At 49.3% G+C, this 16,482-nt stretch overlaps 1 protein-coding gene across 1 annotated transcript; it reads right to left on the minus strand.

The window, feature by feature from the left end:
• Nucleotides 1-280: 280 nt before the first annotated feature.
• PTCRA (pre T cell antigen receptor alpha) lies at nucleotides 281-8,469 on the minus strand. Its single transcript, XM_027057731.2, is given in 6 exon segments — nucleotides 281-2,873; nucleotides 2,876-3,049; nucleotides 3,697-3,741; nucleotides 4,594-4,914; nucleotides 5,304-5,363; nucleotides 8,412-8,469. Coding segments are annotated over 6 exon segments (822 nt in total). The 3' UTR covers nucleotides 281-2,709.
• Between the last annotated feature and the right edge of the window lie 8,013 nt (nucleotides 8,470-16,482).

Here is a 16,482-nt window from a genome sequence, read left to right on the forward strand (position 1 = left end):
TTATTGTTGTAATTGCTAATCAGTGGTAGGCTGTGTAGGTGAGACCATGGCGACTCAGTCCCCAGCCTTCAAGCAGCTTTTTTAATGCCCAGTAATCCCAGCTTTGTCCCCCGAGAGCTAGAACAAATTACCTCCTCTCCAAACCTTCCTTCCTTCCTTCCTTCCTTCCTTCCTTCCTTCCTTCCTTCCTTCCTTCCTTCCTTCCTTTCTTTTCTTTCTTTCTTTCTCTTTTCTTTCTTTCTTTCTTTCCCTCCCTCCCTCCCTTCCTTTCTTTCTCTTGCCTCTTGCTTTTTTTCCTTCCTTCCCTCTCTCCCTTTTTTCTTTCTTTTTTCTCTTTTTTCCCCTTCCTTCCTGCCTTCCCTCTCTCCCTCCTTTTCTTTCTTCCTTTTTTTAATTTTTAAAGTAATCCCTACACCCAGTGTGGGGCTCGAACTCACAATCGCAAATTCAAGAGTTGGGTGCTCCATGGACTGAGCCAGCCAGGCACCCTGAGCCTCAGTTTCTATCTTTATGATGACAAAGGATGATCCTAGCTGCTGTTAAAGACTTGCCTGTAGCTGGCAACCTCAAATAGGTTTGTGGAATTAAAGCTTATTAACAGATTGTAAAAAATTCACACTTTTTTTTTTATTAGTATGTAACCTTAGTTCTCTTTTCTACCCTATTATTTCTTGGATTCTGAGCTCCTACAAAGCAGGGACTTGGCTAATGAACAATTGTATTTCCCTTCTGCCTCCCCAGCAACGACAGGGTACCCCACATAAGGAGATGCTCAGTGGGTTCCCATCTCCTCATCAAGAGGAGGACTTTCTGGGTCTTTGGGGCTGCTTCAGACTGCCCCTGAGCTCAGTGTCCTGTGGACACACACACATACCAAGGCTGCTTTTCTGGGAAGTTGTCTGCAAATTACACTTTTGTCTGCAAGGCTCTGTTCCCCAGTGCCCTATGTTTCCTTCCTAGATATTGGATATTTATATTATTTTATGAAGTCTTAGGACTGATGCTCAGCCTTTTGACTTGTTATTTCCTGATTTTAGCTTCTTGCTCAAAACAGTTGTGCAAGTGACAAGGCACTTTAGATACGAAGGGGCTGTGGTATGTATAATTCTATAGCACACAGGATCACGACACCCTTCTGCAATGCTGCATCTTCTGTAGGCTTCTTAAGACTTGGGGAGATTCAGAGCCTGGCCAAGTCCAGTGATTTACCTAGGCCTAGGAACCCTCCTGGGAAATAATGTTAAGCCAGCCACAGTAGGCAACTGAGCCCGGGGCAGGGCAGGATTGGGGGATTGGAACTCAATGAGGAGGGGCGTTGAAGCTAAGGGAAGCTCTGATTCCAAAATGAACAAAAGGACGTCTGAAGGACATTTACTGAGGCACAAATCAGTTTGGCAGGAGCTCAGGGCTGGAAACGGACAGTGGCCGGAGAAAGTCTGAGGTTATGGCCAGACATGCCCTTGCCCCAACCCAGCCTAGCTTAGACTTCTTCTCAGTCTGTGTGTTGGGGAAGGAGCAAGCCATGTAGGGATGGTGGACGGATTTGTCCCCAGAAGTTGTGGGATACCCCTCCTTGAAGAATCCAAAAAGAGGCGGGAGTATCTCCTTACAGGCTGGTGAGAGATGAGCTGTGCAGCAGATAGTGAGGGTTTTCATGGAACAGTAGCTGAGAGGGCACAGAGGCTCAGGAAAGATGGAAATGTCACTGACACCATGAGTGTGTGTGGTGGTGGGGGGTGATGTTAGAGCATTTGCTAATACCACCTTGGGGGAAGAAAGACAAAGGTAGCACCACTTGTCCAGCAGACTGTCCTGTGCTGCCTAGGGGACACCTGGATTCACATGAAAGCACCCAGAGATTCCTGCGGATGATTACTGGAGAGGAACCCCTGGAAAGACTGGATTTCCTGCCAGTGCTGGAGAAACAGAGGCCAGACACTCTACTGTGGGGGCCTCATATACTATCAGTGTAAGAACGCTCTTTAGGAAACAAAAAGACTCTTTAGTGCCTGGCTCAGGGTTGATGCTCAATGAATATTTGTTAAATGAATAATGACCCTTAACTGATTAATAAGGTGTAAGTTTGTAATTAATATCCATGCTCTTGGCATTGTATATGATCCTGTTACCCTGGGATCCTGGCCCTGTTCATTTCTGTCAAGTCTGTACAAAACTTCACATCAGGCCCAGCACCCCATCTTCCTGGCTTCCTGGGCTCCTCGTCCTGACCTCTTGCAAAGGCTGGGTCAGGATGGGGAGACAGAGAGGGAGCCTCACCCCATGCCTGCCTGCGGAGGAGACAGAGGTAGGACAGCATCTCCCCCAAACCCTGGCATCACTCTACAGTTCCCAGAGTCTCACCCTCAGGAAGCCCTCTTCCTCAAGGGAGCCCTCCCAGATTTCTGCTTCTTAAAACTCTGCCAAATCCCCTCCTCCCAGGGCAGACGTGAATTAAAATATGTTTCATTTGTTTGTGTCATTTAAGTTCCCCTTTAATTGTTCTCAGTTCTCTGCACCTCAAGGGTCCCTGTACCTGTGGATCCCCACCCTCAAGCGGCTCCCGGTCTGATGGGAGAGATACAGCCTTCTCCCTCAGAAGGCCCTCAATCCGAGGCGGGAGACAAACCCCAGCGCCGGAAATTTCCATCTGCAATAGGAGGCAGGTCACACACAAAGATTGCAAGGCTTGAGGCAGGAATTCAGGGTGACTCACAAGCACCAGGCCCAGGCTCGGTGGGTAGGGAGCGTCCCCTCCTCCCACACCGGGCTCCTGGACTCCCAGCCGAGAAGGCGGGGCTGCAGCGACAGGGTGAGCCCCGGGCCTGCCGTCCCCCCAGCACTGCGGCGAATCCAGGTGGCTGGAGCTGAAGGCTCGGCTGCGGGAGACGGCGGGGCTCCAGGGGGGCCCTGGGGGGCGCGGGGAGCCGGGAGTCCCCCAGCGTGGAGGGCAGGGCACGGAGGCGGCTGCAGGTCAGGAGCACGTCAAACAGCAGCAGCTTGAAAAGCAGCAGTCGCAGCGCCCCCAGCCGCAGCGCCTGGCCCCGCGTCCCTGCGGGAGAGAGAAAAGCAGTTAGGGACCTGGAGGCCAGCGTCAGCCCCACCCGCAGGAGGGCGTTCTCTGGGGAAGAGGGGCCTTGTCCTCTGCCCTTGCCGTTCCTCCTCCCCGCCGTTCCCCAAAGCCAGGGCAAGTCCTCCCTGGTGTCTGACCTGAGCTCTAACTGGTAATAATAACGCACACCTTCCCAGCCTTCATTTTATCTTATTCCCCCCAAACCAGGGGGATGTAGGCCAGGCAGAAATTAGCATCTGATGCAGAGGCAAATAACCAGCTCCAAATGCTCTATGTGGTGAGGAAGTAGAACCTGACTCATGACTCTCTCTGCCTGTTGGGTGGTGGGACTGTCTATCACCCAGTCTCCCAAGGCTCTGACGCTGACACCATCCATCTGGGCTGCCCAAGGAGAGCTTTAAGGAGCCTCCCGTTAACTCTCACCTACACCTTCCAACTGGTGTCCAGGGAGTACTCTGGGATCAGAGGGCCCACTCCCATTTACCCACAGGTAGACTCAAGCCCAGGCTTGCCAGTGCCCCAACCCAGCAAGGCAGCCTCTTCAGGGAACACCACCAACCCCCCGCCCCGGCAGAGTGGAACCATCAGGCCAGACCCTAACAGAGCCCAAGATCCCCAGTACTCACCCCTGAGAGGCTCCCAGAGGCAGGTTCTGGCTGAGGAAGTCTCTCCTGCCAGTCAAGGAGAAGAGAATGAGTCTTTGGGGATGGGCTCTGCCCTCCACCCAAGCACTATGCTCCCAGCCTGGCACAGGGCAGCCATTCACGGCATGTTGGACAAATGAACCAGCAGTAGGAACCTGGGGCCCATTTGCTACGACTCCTCTCAGGGGCCCAGATCTCTCTCACTCCCCACGGTCGACTGTTCTGTGCCCAGGGGAGGCTGAGGTGCCTCAGCACTTTCAGACAAGAAATGGGTTTTCTTAGCACCCTTCTTTGAAAGGCGGGACCTTTAGTCCACATTCCCGTTTGGAAGGTGACAAAACTGCCATAATCCAAAATGAGGAAGTAAGTCACCTAGTAAAAATAATAGCTGGCTTTGGACATGTCACTTAGCTTCTCTGTGCCTGTAAGATTGGGAAAATAATATGGCCTAGTTTATGAATGTAAAGTGTTTGTAACAGTGCCTGTTGCAGGGTAAACAATAAGTAGATGAAAACATTTTGTTATTTAATTATTGCTTGGTCCTTATAGGTAGGGTGTCATATATAGGGTGATACAGATATTAACCCTAGGTAATAGGAGGGAGGAGGTATTACCTCTTGGAAGTCATGTATCAGAGCCTGGATTTGAAGGAGATATTTGAAGCCTGGATATTTGAAGGAGTTGAAAATCCAGGACTCAGGGCCCTGAGGTCACCCTGCTCTGATCCTACCCATCGTCACCTCATTCAGATGGTTGGCATGTGGACACCCTCCATGTCCCCATGGCCCAGAGCCTGCCCTGTCTCCCACCATATCCTGTTTCCAGGGTGTGTAGGGGAGGGGCAGGGAGCATCCACAGGGGCCCAGACGCCGTCCCTACCTGACAGCTGGAGGGGCCGTGTGCTCTGGCTGTGGTCGCCGGCCCCGGGCCCAGTGTGGCAAACCAAGTTTTCCCAGGCTGCCAGCTCCTCAGAGGGCAGGGAGAGCTGGGCCAAGCTAGTCCAGGTGCCGTCAGCCTCTGGGGAAGGGCCGTAGGTGAAGGCGTCCAGCGAGCTGCCATTGCCAGCTGAGAACCAGATGGGGCTGTCAAGGCCAGGGGGTGCAACATTGAGGACCAGGCAGACCACCAGCGTCTGCTGCTTCCCATCCACCAGCAGCGTGATTGGTGGGGCCAGAGAGGGGAAGGGTGTGCCGCCCACACCTGTAAGAGAGCATGCACCTGTGGGAGGCTTGATCTGTCTGTGCCCTCCCAGGCCAGCACCTCATAATAGACTTCTGTCCTTCCATCTGGGTTTGCTTCCACCATCCATCTATCTTTCCACTCACTCATCCATCCCTCTCTTCTTGCATCTACCCATCGATTCATCCATGTTTTCCCCATCATCCGTCTTTCCTATACCTCTTCTACCATCCATCTGTAGATCTGTCCATGCATCCGTGCATCCATGTATCCATCCTTCCCTCACCCAATATCTGGCATACTCTGTGCCAGGAACTGGGGATAAAACACTGGTGAAGACATTGTCCCTGCCCTCAAGGAACCTTTCCTATGGGAAAGATAGCAGGTGCATAAACACAATCTTATAATACCTTGTTGTGCCAGCCTCAGGAGAGTGGTTACCGCTGGGGAGGAAGGGAAGGAAATAAGATCTGGAATGAGATCAAAGAGGGCTCCGAATGTATCTGTAACTTTTTGTTTCTTTTATCTGATTCAAATATGGCAAAATTTTAACTATTTGTTAATCTCAGTGGAATATGCAGAGGTGTTTGTTGCCCTATTCTCTGTTCTTTTCTGTAGGTCTGTAGTATTAAAAATATTTTTTAGGGGCGCCTGGGTGGCGCAGTCGGTTAAGCGTCCGACTTCAGTCAGGTCACGATCTCGCGGTCCGTGGGTTCGAGCCCCGCGTCAGGCTCTGGGCTGATGGCTCAGAGCCTGGAGCCTGCTTCCAATTCTGTGTCTCCTTCTCTCTCTGCCCCTCCCCCGTTCATGCTCTGTTTCTCTCTGTCCCAAAAATAAATAAACGAAAAAAAGAATAAAATAAAAAAATAGAAAAATATATTTTTTTAATGTTTATTTATTTTTGAGAGAGAGAGACAGACAGACAGGCAGCATGAGCAGGGGAAGGGTGGAGAGAGAGGGAGACACAGAATCCTAAGCAGGCTCCAGGCTCTGAGCTGTCAGCACAGAGCCCGATGCGGGGCTCGAACTCACAAACCATGAGATCATGACCTTAAGCTGAAGTTGGACACTTAACTGACTGAGCCACCCTGGTGCTCCAGTCTGTTGTATTTTTTAGAAAGATTTTATTTTTAAGTAATCTCTACATACAACGTGGGGTGGGACTCAAACTCACAACCCTGAGACCAAGAGTTGCATGCTCTACCAACCCAGCCAGCCAGGTGCCCCTATAATATTTTTTAAAGAGCTTGGTCAGACATAATTTATGTATTATACAATTCACCTATTTCAAGTGTCTGTATTATTTCATAGTTAAAAAATCAAAAATAGGGGTGCCTGGGTGGCTCAGTTGGTTTAAGCATCCAACTCTTGATTTTGGCTCAGGTCATGATCCCAAGGTCATAGGATTGAGCCCCGAGTCGGACTCCACACAGACTATGGAGTCTGCTTAAGATTCTCTCCCTCTCTCTCTCTCTCTCTCTCTCTCTCTCTCTCTCTCTCTCTCTCTCAATCTTCCCCTCTGCCCCTCCCCCACTTGCTCATGCAAGTTTTTTTTTTCTCTCAAAAAAAAAAAAGTCACATGGGTACTGCAAACATCTGTCCTATATTTTCTGGGATAGTCTTGATTTTCTACAATCTTATATTTTTCAGTGAAGGTGACAATATATATAACGACCAAAATGTTATTCTTGAATAGTTGGATATCTTTTCATATAAATAAAACCTCAAACGTTAAAACCCACAAATTTACCCCATGAGTTAAATGCAGCCAAGCTAAAGAAATTCCCCAGGGCACAGGAAAAGACACCAGAGAATCTTGTGGGGAGGTCAGAGTGGGGGTTGCTCAGGGAAGGTTTCTTAAAGGTCAAAGAACTGATCTGGAAGCATGTGGAAGGTAAGTAGCCTACTCAGGATTGGAACTCAGGTCTCTTTGACTCCTGCTCCCATAGACCCGCCCCACTTGGAAGGGTGACTAAGATTTTGCTACATGGCACAGTGGATCAAGCCTGGGACATGGCCTCAGACAGAGTTGGTTTGACTCTTGGCTGGTCCACTTAATTTACTGAGTCTTGAATGCTGCACCAATATAATAAACTTAAAAACACCGGCCCAGCAAAATTGTTGTGAAGAATAAAGTTCATGAATGTCAAACACCTTGGCAGAAAAGCATTAGTATTATTTTATCAATACTAATATTAATAAGGCATGGCAAACAAAAGGAACAGAGAAAGCCAAAAGTGAGCTCCTGAGCCTGTCCAGTTGTACAGATAGAGACACTCCCCAGGTTGAGTTTAGCATGTGCCTCCTCCATGAAGCTGCCTGGGATTGCTCCTCCTCAGCCTGGCTGCTTCCTTCCCAGACCTTTTGCCATGGGCTCTCCCTGCTTCATATGGATATGGTTAATCTCCCTAGTAAGAGACAGCTTATGAAAATACTAGAAGCCAGCTTTAGATCAAGAAGATGCAGGGGCGCCTGGGTGGCTTGGTTGGGTAGGTGTCTGACCCTTGATTTCAGCTCAGGTCATAATCTCACGGTTCCTGAGATCGAGCCCAGCATCAGGCTCCTTGCTGATGTTGTGGAGCCTGTTTGGGATTGTCTCTGTCTTCCTCTCTCTGCCCCTCCCCTGCCTGCTAGCGCATGCTCTCTCTCAAAATAAATAAATAAAACTTTTTAAAAATTTTTAAAAAGAAGATGCCCTGACTCAGAGATCAAGGCCTTTCCCCACCACATAACATGTAAACATGCACATACTTCTATATGGGATTCTATCCCCTAAGTTTGTTTGTTTGTTTGTTTGTTTGTTTAGAGAGGAGGGGCAGAGAGAGTGGGAGAGAGAGAATCCCAAGCAGGCTCTGCACTGTCAACATGGAGCCTGACTCAGGTCTCCAATGCATGAAACGTGAGATCATGATCTGAGCCAAAATCAAGAGTTGGACACTTAACCAAATGAGCCTCCCAGGCGCCCCAGAATTCTCTCCTCTAAACACAAGTCCTTTGGCTCCATTCTTGATCTTTGAGGAACTGAGGGTAATACCCTTGGGAAGTCACTGGGGCCTTGGGACCTCTCCTGAGAACTCACGAAGAAGGGGGAGCAGGGATGAACCTGAGGCATTCTGAGTCCTTTTGGAACAGGGTACTGTTGAGGGCAGGAGTCCAGGACAGGAAGGACAGGAGAGGATCTCACAATGCCACCCATGTCCCAGCCCTGGCTACCCCATCCCCACCCTCCCTGGATGCCCATCCAGCTTGTTCTTATTATCTACCTCCAAGAAGTGACTGCCCTACTACCAACACTGTGGACTCCAGGGAATAGGAGTTGGAGCCCCAGAGAGAGGTACCTGGAAGGTGAATACTGTGGGGAAGGGAGTGGTGGGCTTATGGTGAGACCCTTCCCAGGGACCCCACATAGGTCTGTCCTGCCTCCCCACATCCCACCCACACCCAAGGAGGTCAGGAGCTAGGGAGTGGGCTTGGGCAAATGAATGGGGCCCAGAGAGGGATGCAGGGAGGGGGCTCACCTATGGGCAGAGCTGGACACCCGAAGGCCAGGAGAAGCAGCAGCCAAGTCCTGGCCATGGCCCACCTGAGAAGAGGCAGGACTCAGCTGCAGACTGTGGGCTGCGGGAGGAGGTGCCCGCAAGACTGCCTCCCAGGCCACAGGCCCAGCTGCACCTCAGCTGCTCCACCACGGAGCCGTTTCCCCAGTGAGGGCCCCTCCTACCGCCACCCTGGCCCCCAAACCCAATCCCCTCTCAGGCGCCAGGGAACTCAAGGTGCCTCTCCCACAGCCTACTCCCTCCCATCTGAAGAGCACCTCATGGTCTGCAAAGTCTTTTCCCACTCACTAGCCCTGCCATCTACAGGATACAGAGCACCAGGCAGTATTCAAGGCCTTGCATTCAACACTTCATTGTGTCCAGCCAACCGCTCTAAGTTCCATTTCACAGGTGAGGCAGCTGAGGCTCAGAGAGGTTGAGTGACCTGCTCAAGGTCACACAGCTGGCAGGTGGCAGAGCCGGGGCTTGGACGGTTTCCTGATGGCTGACCTCACTGTAGCCAAAAAGCCCAATACACTTATTTCAGTGTTGTTACAACATCCCGCCCCCGCCACGTTTAAAAATAGAATTTAGTTTTTAGAACAGTCTCAGATTCACAGTGATATTGAGGGGAAATTTCAGAGATTTCATGAATATTCCCTGCCTGTTACATCGACTACCTTAAAAAAAAATTTTTTTTTTAATGTTTGAGAGAGAGAGAGAGAGTGCAAGTGGGGGAGGTACAGAGAGAGAGGAAGACCCAGAACCCCAAGCAGGCCTCAGGGTCCAAGCTGTCAGCACACAGCCCGACGCAGGGCTCAAACTCACAGACCGTGAGATCATGACCTGAGCCATAGTCGGCTGTCCAACCGACTGAGCCACCCAGGCACCACTCATCGAATCTGTTTTAAGAATAAGCTCTTTAGGGGCACCTGGGTGGCTCAGTCTGTTAAGCATCCAACTTCTGCTCAGATCATGACCTCAGGGTTCATGGGTTCTGGTCCCATGTCAGTCTCTGTGCTGACAGCTCAGAGCCTGGAACCTGCTTCAGATTCTGTCTCTGTCTCTCTCTGCCCCTCCCCAACTTGTGTTCTGTCTCTCTCTCAACAATAAATAAACATTAAAAAAGAAGAAGAAACTCTTTTGGGGCACCTGACTGGCCCAGTCAGTAGAGCAGTGACTCTTCATCTCCTTGATCTCCAGACTGTAAATTCAAGCCCAGGTTGGGTGCAGAGATTATTTAAAATGAAATCTTAAAAAACAAAACAAAACAAAACAAAAAACCCTCTTCATAAATGCCATTTTCAGTGACTCCACTAAATTTTAGCTATAGCTGTCATTTTGACCCTGAAACTTCACATCTAGGTATATACCCTAATGAAATAATAAGAAGGAGTCAGTCATTATAAGACAAAGATTTATGCACAAAAATTTTCTTTGAAGTAGTAGTACATGTAAAAAGCAAGAGAAATTGGAAACAGTCTAATTGTTCAACGCTAGGGGAAGGGCCAAATGAATTAATGTTTGGTGTACCTGTATTAGTGAATATTATGCAGCAGCTTTTTTTTTTTAAGTTTTATTTTTTATTTATTTTTGAGGGAGAGCATGCACGCTCAAGAGAGACGGGGTAGAAGGGGCAGAGAGATGGGGGAGGGGCAGAGTGCCAGAGGGAGAGAATCCAAGCAAGGTCCACACAGGAACCCAACTCGAGGCTGGATCTCATGAACTGTGAGATAATGACCTGAGCGGAAGTCAGAGGCTTAACTGGCTGAGCCATCCAGACGCCCCCAACACATCTGTCTTTCCTAATGGGATTTATCTCACGGTTGTTGTTGTTTTTTTTTTTTTTTTATGTTTATTTACGTATTTTGAGAGAGAGAGTGAGAGCACTAGCAGGGGAGGAACAGAGAGAGAGAGAGAATCCCAAGAAGGCTCCCCGCTATCATTGCGATGTGGACATGGGGCTGTATCCCACAAACCATGAGATCATGACCTGAACACAAATCAAGGGTTCCCCGCTCAACCCAACCCACTCAGCCACCCAGGCGCCTTCCTCATCCCTTTTAAGCCTAGAAAGTCCTCGCCCTTCTACAGAACGGATACATTCTCCCTTCTACTGTCTTTTTGTGCGTGTGTAGTTTAATCCCCAATCCCCCATCACCATTTAACTCTATCAGGAATTAATTTCGGTGTATGATAGAAGACATGCATCTAAATTTCATCCCCCCCCCCCCCCCAGCGCTAATCGGTTATCCCAGGATATCGATTACTTGCGAGGATATCGATTACTATCCTAGAATATGGATTATCCCTATTACTTGCGAGACATTCTCTATGTTAATATCTTTTATGTTGGAGGGTTTATTTCTTCTTGGTTCTCAGGATTCTTTATTCTGGTTCCAGCCTCACCCCATTTCCGTCGGGATGGTTGCTTTAATAGTCCTGTCTATTGCACGCTCCGACGTCCCGCCCCCTTCCCTCAGGGAGGCCTGGAGGCCAGGGGCGCCAATTGTTCCCAGGCGCAGCCCTTGCCCAGGTGCCCACGGTCTGCGCGGGCTCCCGCTGGGAGGGGGAGGGGGCGAGGGCGGGGAGGAGGCAGGTGTCCCTAACGACTCTCCTGCCTTCCAGCCTGGGGAGGTGCTGGCCCGGGCTCCGTTACCACATTATAGATGGGGAAGGAGCCCTCTGGCCTCTTTAGGGTTTTAAGACCTTCCCAGGAACGGGGAGGCAGAAGACCCCTTGTGCCAGCCGCCTACCTTGCCGGCTGGAACCATCTCCTACTGCTCAGCTACCCTCCCACCGGCCCACTCCCAGCTCCGGGCTACAGGTCTCATCCCCAAAGCACTGCAAGCTTTCCTTGCCCGCTGTCACATAGGTAGGTATCCTCCTTCCAGAAGCGCCAAGAATCTCCCTCTGCGGGCACAGTCTTGCGGGTCCTAAAGACGCCCTTGCCCAGGGCTGTGAGGATGTCCTGACATGCTGGGGTTGGATCTCAGAGCTCCTCTGAGAGAAATCCTTCTCTGAGCTCCTCACTTGGGATTAAACTTGGCCATTTGCTGACCTGCCTACTAAGAGCCAGGTCCTATTCACAGACCTCTCCTTAAATCCCCACAATCACCCCATCAGGTGTTCTCATCCCTGTTTCCAGCTGGGGAAACTGCGACTCTGAAAAACGAAGTTCCGAGGATCCCCTAGCAGCAAGTGGTGGAACTGGGATTTCACTCTAGGGATGTGTTCACAGGAGTCTCTCCAGGGCTCTTCATCCAAGGTTGTCCGATAGGAGTACCCATCTGAGTGCCTGGCACAGCAGATGATCTCTCCCTCTCTCCCCTTTTTTTCATATATACACATAGAAAACCAAGGGCTCTTCTAAACTGAGATGAGCCACATAGGCTATGAAAAAGAAAATGAAGGAAAAGCAGCAGTGCTTATTAGACAAAGACCGCCACTATTCACCAAGCGGTTACCGATTGTAAATCTGACATATCCAATTAGAAGGCTGCAGTCAGAGGGCCAGATCAGGATGTGTGTGTGCTGAAGTAGCAAGTAGAAGTGTCTTCCAGTTAATACTGACAGGGGCACGTATTTCATTGATCAAATAAAAAGTCCTACAGTGATAGGTATAATACAAAATAAAAATCACCTGAAAGTTCAATAACAAGGAAGGAGCTAAATAAACCAGAGTGGCTCTCTAGGATGAAATACTATGCAGGCCTCAGAATATCCTCGTATTGCAAACCACTTCTTGGTGTCTGTTTGATGCCAGGAATTGGGGCTGGGGATGAGACAAAAAGAGCTACTCCCACCAGTCAAGGAAGGAGACAGGCTCATAAACAGACAAGGGACTTGGAGTGTAACAGATGTCACGACTGGTGTGTGCGTGTGTGTGTGTGGGGTCCCGGGAGAGGGAGATCATCCTTTCTGGAGCTGATGTGAGCCTTAGGAAGAATGATTTAGAAGATACTTGAGCTAAGTCTTGATTCTTTCCGAAGAGGTTGTAATGACACGGGGAAATGTTTCAGTTATTATGTTAATTAAAAAAATTTTTTTAATGTTTATTTATTTTTGAGAGAGAGAGAGGAAGGGCCAGAGAGAGAGGGAGACAGAATCTGAAGCAGGCTCCAGGCCTCGAGCTGTCAGCACAGAGCCAGATGCGGGGCTCGAACTCACGGACCTCGAGATCATGACCCTGAGCTGAAGTTGGCCGCTTAACAGACTGAGCCACCCAGGCACCCCTATGGTGTTAATTTAAAGAGGATTAAAAGATGCACACGTAGCACGATCTGACGTTCGTGGAGCCACCACACCAGCTTTGGCTTGCTTGACACCAAGTTTAATTTATAGGAGAAAGAGCTTAGAAACGTTTATCATGTGTAAACTATTGTTATTTTGGTTTTTCTGCTGCTCGCTGCCCAGACAATTCTAACTAAAATATGTACTTTATATCCCAGGGTCCTAGCAGGAACACAGATGGGTATTTTGAAGATGTTAGCTACCTCCAGTGTTCTTTACATAAGTTAGCAGGGGAAATTGGGGGGTACAAGGCCTAAGTTGAAATCACACCTGCCTGCTTTCACTCCAATGACACATTCTTCTTATCCTTTTTGCCAGCACCAGGTTCCTTACCTGGTGGGTGACTCAAACCTTTACTCCTATAGGGTCTGAGTCCTTGGTGGTCTTGACTTTGTTGGGTTGCTGAAGTTTTCGGGACCACTGGTTGGGAGGATTTAAAAAAAATTTTTTTTAATGTTTATTTATTTTTGAGAGAGACAGAGACAGAATGCAAGTGCGTTAGGGGCAGAGGGAGAGGGAGACACAGAATCCGAAGCAGGCTCCAGGCTCTGAGCTGTCAGCACAAAGCCCGATGCAGGGCTCGAACTCACAGACCGTGAGATCATGACCTGAGCCGAAGTCAGGCGCTCAACCAACTAAGCCACCCAGGCGCCCCGGGAGGATTATTAAGAGACACCTCAGTGACTCCCCTGGGCTCCAGATCTAGCCCCATCTCTATTATGCAGTAGCAACCTAATTGTCTCTAGTAATTGGGCTTCACCAACTGAGACATTACAGAGGCGCCTTTCTCTGCCTATTGGATCAGTAGCAGGAGAAACCAAAATGGCCAGGGCCATCTCAGCTTTCAAGTCATCAGTTCTATGATTGTCGTATGGTGGGAAGTGTTTCTCTCTGGGGTTCTAGGATCACCACGCCCTCTGAGTCCATTCCATTATTGGAATGGGAAGCAAAAATTCTTCTGGTAGGTTATAGACTTTAGGTGTAATGGTGAGGAGGCTCTGACTACCCCTACCTCTTGGTTATATATGACCATGTATGGTTATGGTTTAAGGAAACACTGCATCGGGTAGGATAGCCCCTGCACCTTGCAAAGTGTGGTTTCTCAGCTATGCTCCAAATGAGCCTTCAGCAGGCCAATCCACCATTCTCTCTTGCCTGCTGCTTTGAGGTCATGGGGCACACGGTAAGATCAGTGAATTCCTTGGGAGTGAGCTCATTTATACATTTCCTTGGCAATGAAATGTGAGCCCTGGTTGGAGGCGATTTTATGTGGAATGCCATGGTGATGGGTAAGGTATTCTGTCCATCAGAATACCTGATGCTGACAGAATAGTGGTGCTGACAGAAGACTGTAGGCAGAGGAGGTGAATTCATACCTGGAATATGTGTCTGTTCTCATGAGGATAAAGCACATGGAGTCCTTCCATGCTAGGAGGGCCCAGTCAAATCAGCCTATAAACAGGTGAGAATGGTACCCAGTCAGGGACTCAGCATGCGGCTGTAAGTAGGATGGGCATTCAGCACTGGTCACAGCCAGATTAGCCTCAGAGAAGGGAAGACTATTACTGAATGAAAGCATAGCTTCCATCCCTGCCACCATGAGTCCACTGAACAAGGCCTAAAGTGCCTGGGGAAAGAGGGTCCACAGGACTGTCATTATGTCCAATGGGAAGACCATTCTTTCCCATGTCTTAATGTGGGGTATTATGGCTACCTTTCCTTTGGCTGTTAAACATTGCCACCTGGCCTTTACGCTACCAGGATACCATTGTTTCCACTGAGATCACGGAATCCAGTTCTACTGATTCATCCAGCACCCCCCACTAGCATCTCCAGCCTACAGAGGACAGCCATTAGAGCAAGTCAAGGATGTGGGTGACTCTCACCAATGCATTTATCTCCCTCTTCCTTTCCTTTCCTTCCTTCCTTCCTTCCTTCCTTCCTTCCTTCCTTCCGAGTAAACTCTGTGCCCAACACGGTGCTCAAATTCTTGACTCCGACATCAAGAGTTGCATGCTCTACTGACTGAGCCAGCCAGGCACCCCTCACCAATGAATTTCTTAATGCTTTGGCAAAGAGGTGTTTTCCAGACCCCCTTAAAATATGTCTTGAGGGGTGGCTAAGCAGGTTGCACATAATAAATCCAATCTGGCATGCCCACCTCTCTGAGATTTTGGATTCTTTCCTTTACATTATGCCAGGGAAATTCTGGCATTTCAAGTTTACTAACTATAGGCTACCATTAAATCCAGGCTTTAATTAACCAACCTCATAGACTATTTATGCCTCTCCCAGGTGCTTGAGCCAACACATTAAATCCCAAATCCTGGATGAGCATCCATGGACTTGAGTTTGGGCAAATTGAACCTGACATTCCACCCTCCTGGGTTTATTTCCCTTAGAACCCATTCCCACACATATTGCTGTGGCTCCTGCCAAGACAGTTTAGCAAGATCTGTAATTCCTTCTGTCTGGGCGTCCTCCTCTCAGCGTGGGCCTTGTGCTTCTCTGCCCAGGCTGTTCTGGGATCTGATTTGACAAGGGCCAGGGAAGACTGGAGGTGGGGAGAGTCCTGAAGCTGATGTCTGGGGAGATGGAAGCCAGTGTCTGCCCAAATGTCCCCATTTCATCTCAGAGTCCCTCGGTGCCCTTATGTTAGCATATTCTTATGCTGCCCTAGAGGGCTGAGCACTTAATTAGCACCACAACTTGGCAACCCCTACAATGACATCCCGGTGCCCATCCTCAGCCATGTGGGCTCATTTTGCCTATAGGGGATGAGGGACCCCTCCAAGGTGCCATCAAGGTGTCCTGATTCCACACTCGCATTTCCTGTCAGACATTGATAATTTCCAGTTTTCTCCCTGTGGCCACGAGAAGCCACACGAGGCCACACCATAGTGAAGAAGAGCCACAGCTATTTGTTCTGCCATCTCCCTCCCTCAACAATGCAGTATTATCCACTTCACCCCTGCCACCCCCCACCCCTGCCCAAGGATAATTTGAGTAATGGTGACACCTGTGCATGCAGTGAATCATCTGGGTGTTCTTCCCCCGCTGCAAAGAGGCTTCCCCTGTGCTCTGAATTTATGATCAGTCCAATCTCAGTATTCTATCTGAGGCTGTTCCTGGAGCCAGTTCCTTTATTGGTGAGTGTGGACAGGAAACAGAGGACACACATGTATTGGATAATTTGAGGAGAATTTAATAAAGGGACTATTTATAGAGGGTGGAAGGGTGAAGGGAAATCCCAAGTGATAATGCAGTGCCTGGAACTGGTAACAGGCCTGAAGAGGTGATGAGAGCAATGGCAGGGCCCTAAAACCAGAAACCAGGACCCTACAGCCAGTGGGAATCCTGGAGGGAGAGAAACTGAGGAATAAATACCCTGGCCTCCTTCTCCTTCTCCTTCTTTCTTCTCCTGCTCACTCCCACCCCCCCACCCCCGCATTCGCCAAACCCCAAAGCCTATTGCAATGTCTGTAGATGTCAGTGTGATGGAAGCTGGGTGGACAAGGGTGGAGAGAGGACCTGGAGGGGCCACAGAAGAGAGTCAGCATAGCCACCCACCTAGTTAGAATATTAATAACCATCTTTGTGGGCATCACAGAGACATTTATGATGTTGCCATTTATAAAGCATCCAGGCAGTCATTTGCAGAATGTCTCTCACTTTGCTTTGCTCATTTCTTCAAGATTAGATTCAGAGTGAACCTTTTGGGCAGGAATACTACAGAAGAGATGCATTATTCCTACACCCA

The sequence above is a fragment of the Acinonyx jubatus genome, chromosome B2 (assembly GCF_027475565.1).
Source record: "Acinonyx jubatus isolate Ajub_Pintada_27869175 chromosome B2, VMU_Ajub_asm_v1.0, whole genome shotgun sequence".
NCBI classification, from domain to species: domain Eukaryota; kingdom Metazoa; phylum Chordata; class Mammalia; order Carnivora; family Felidae; genus Acinonyx; species Acinonyx jubatus.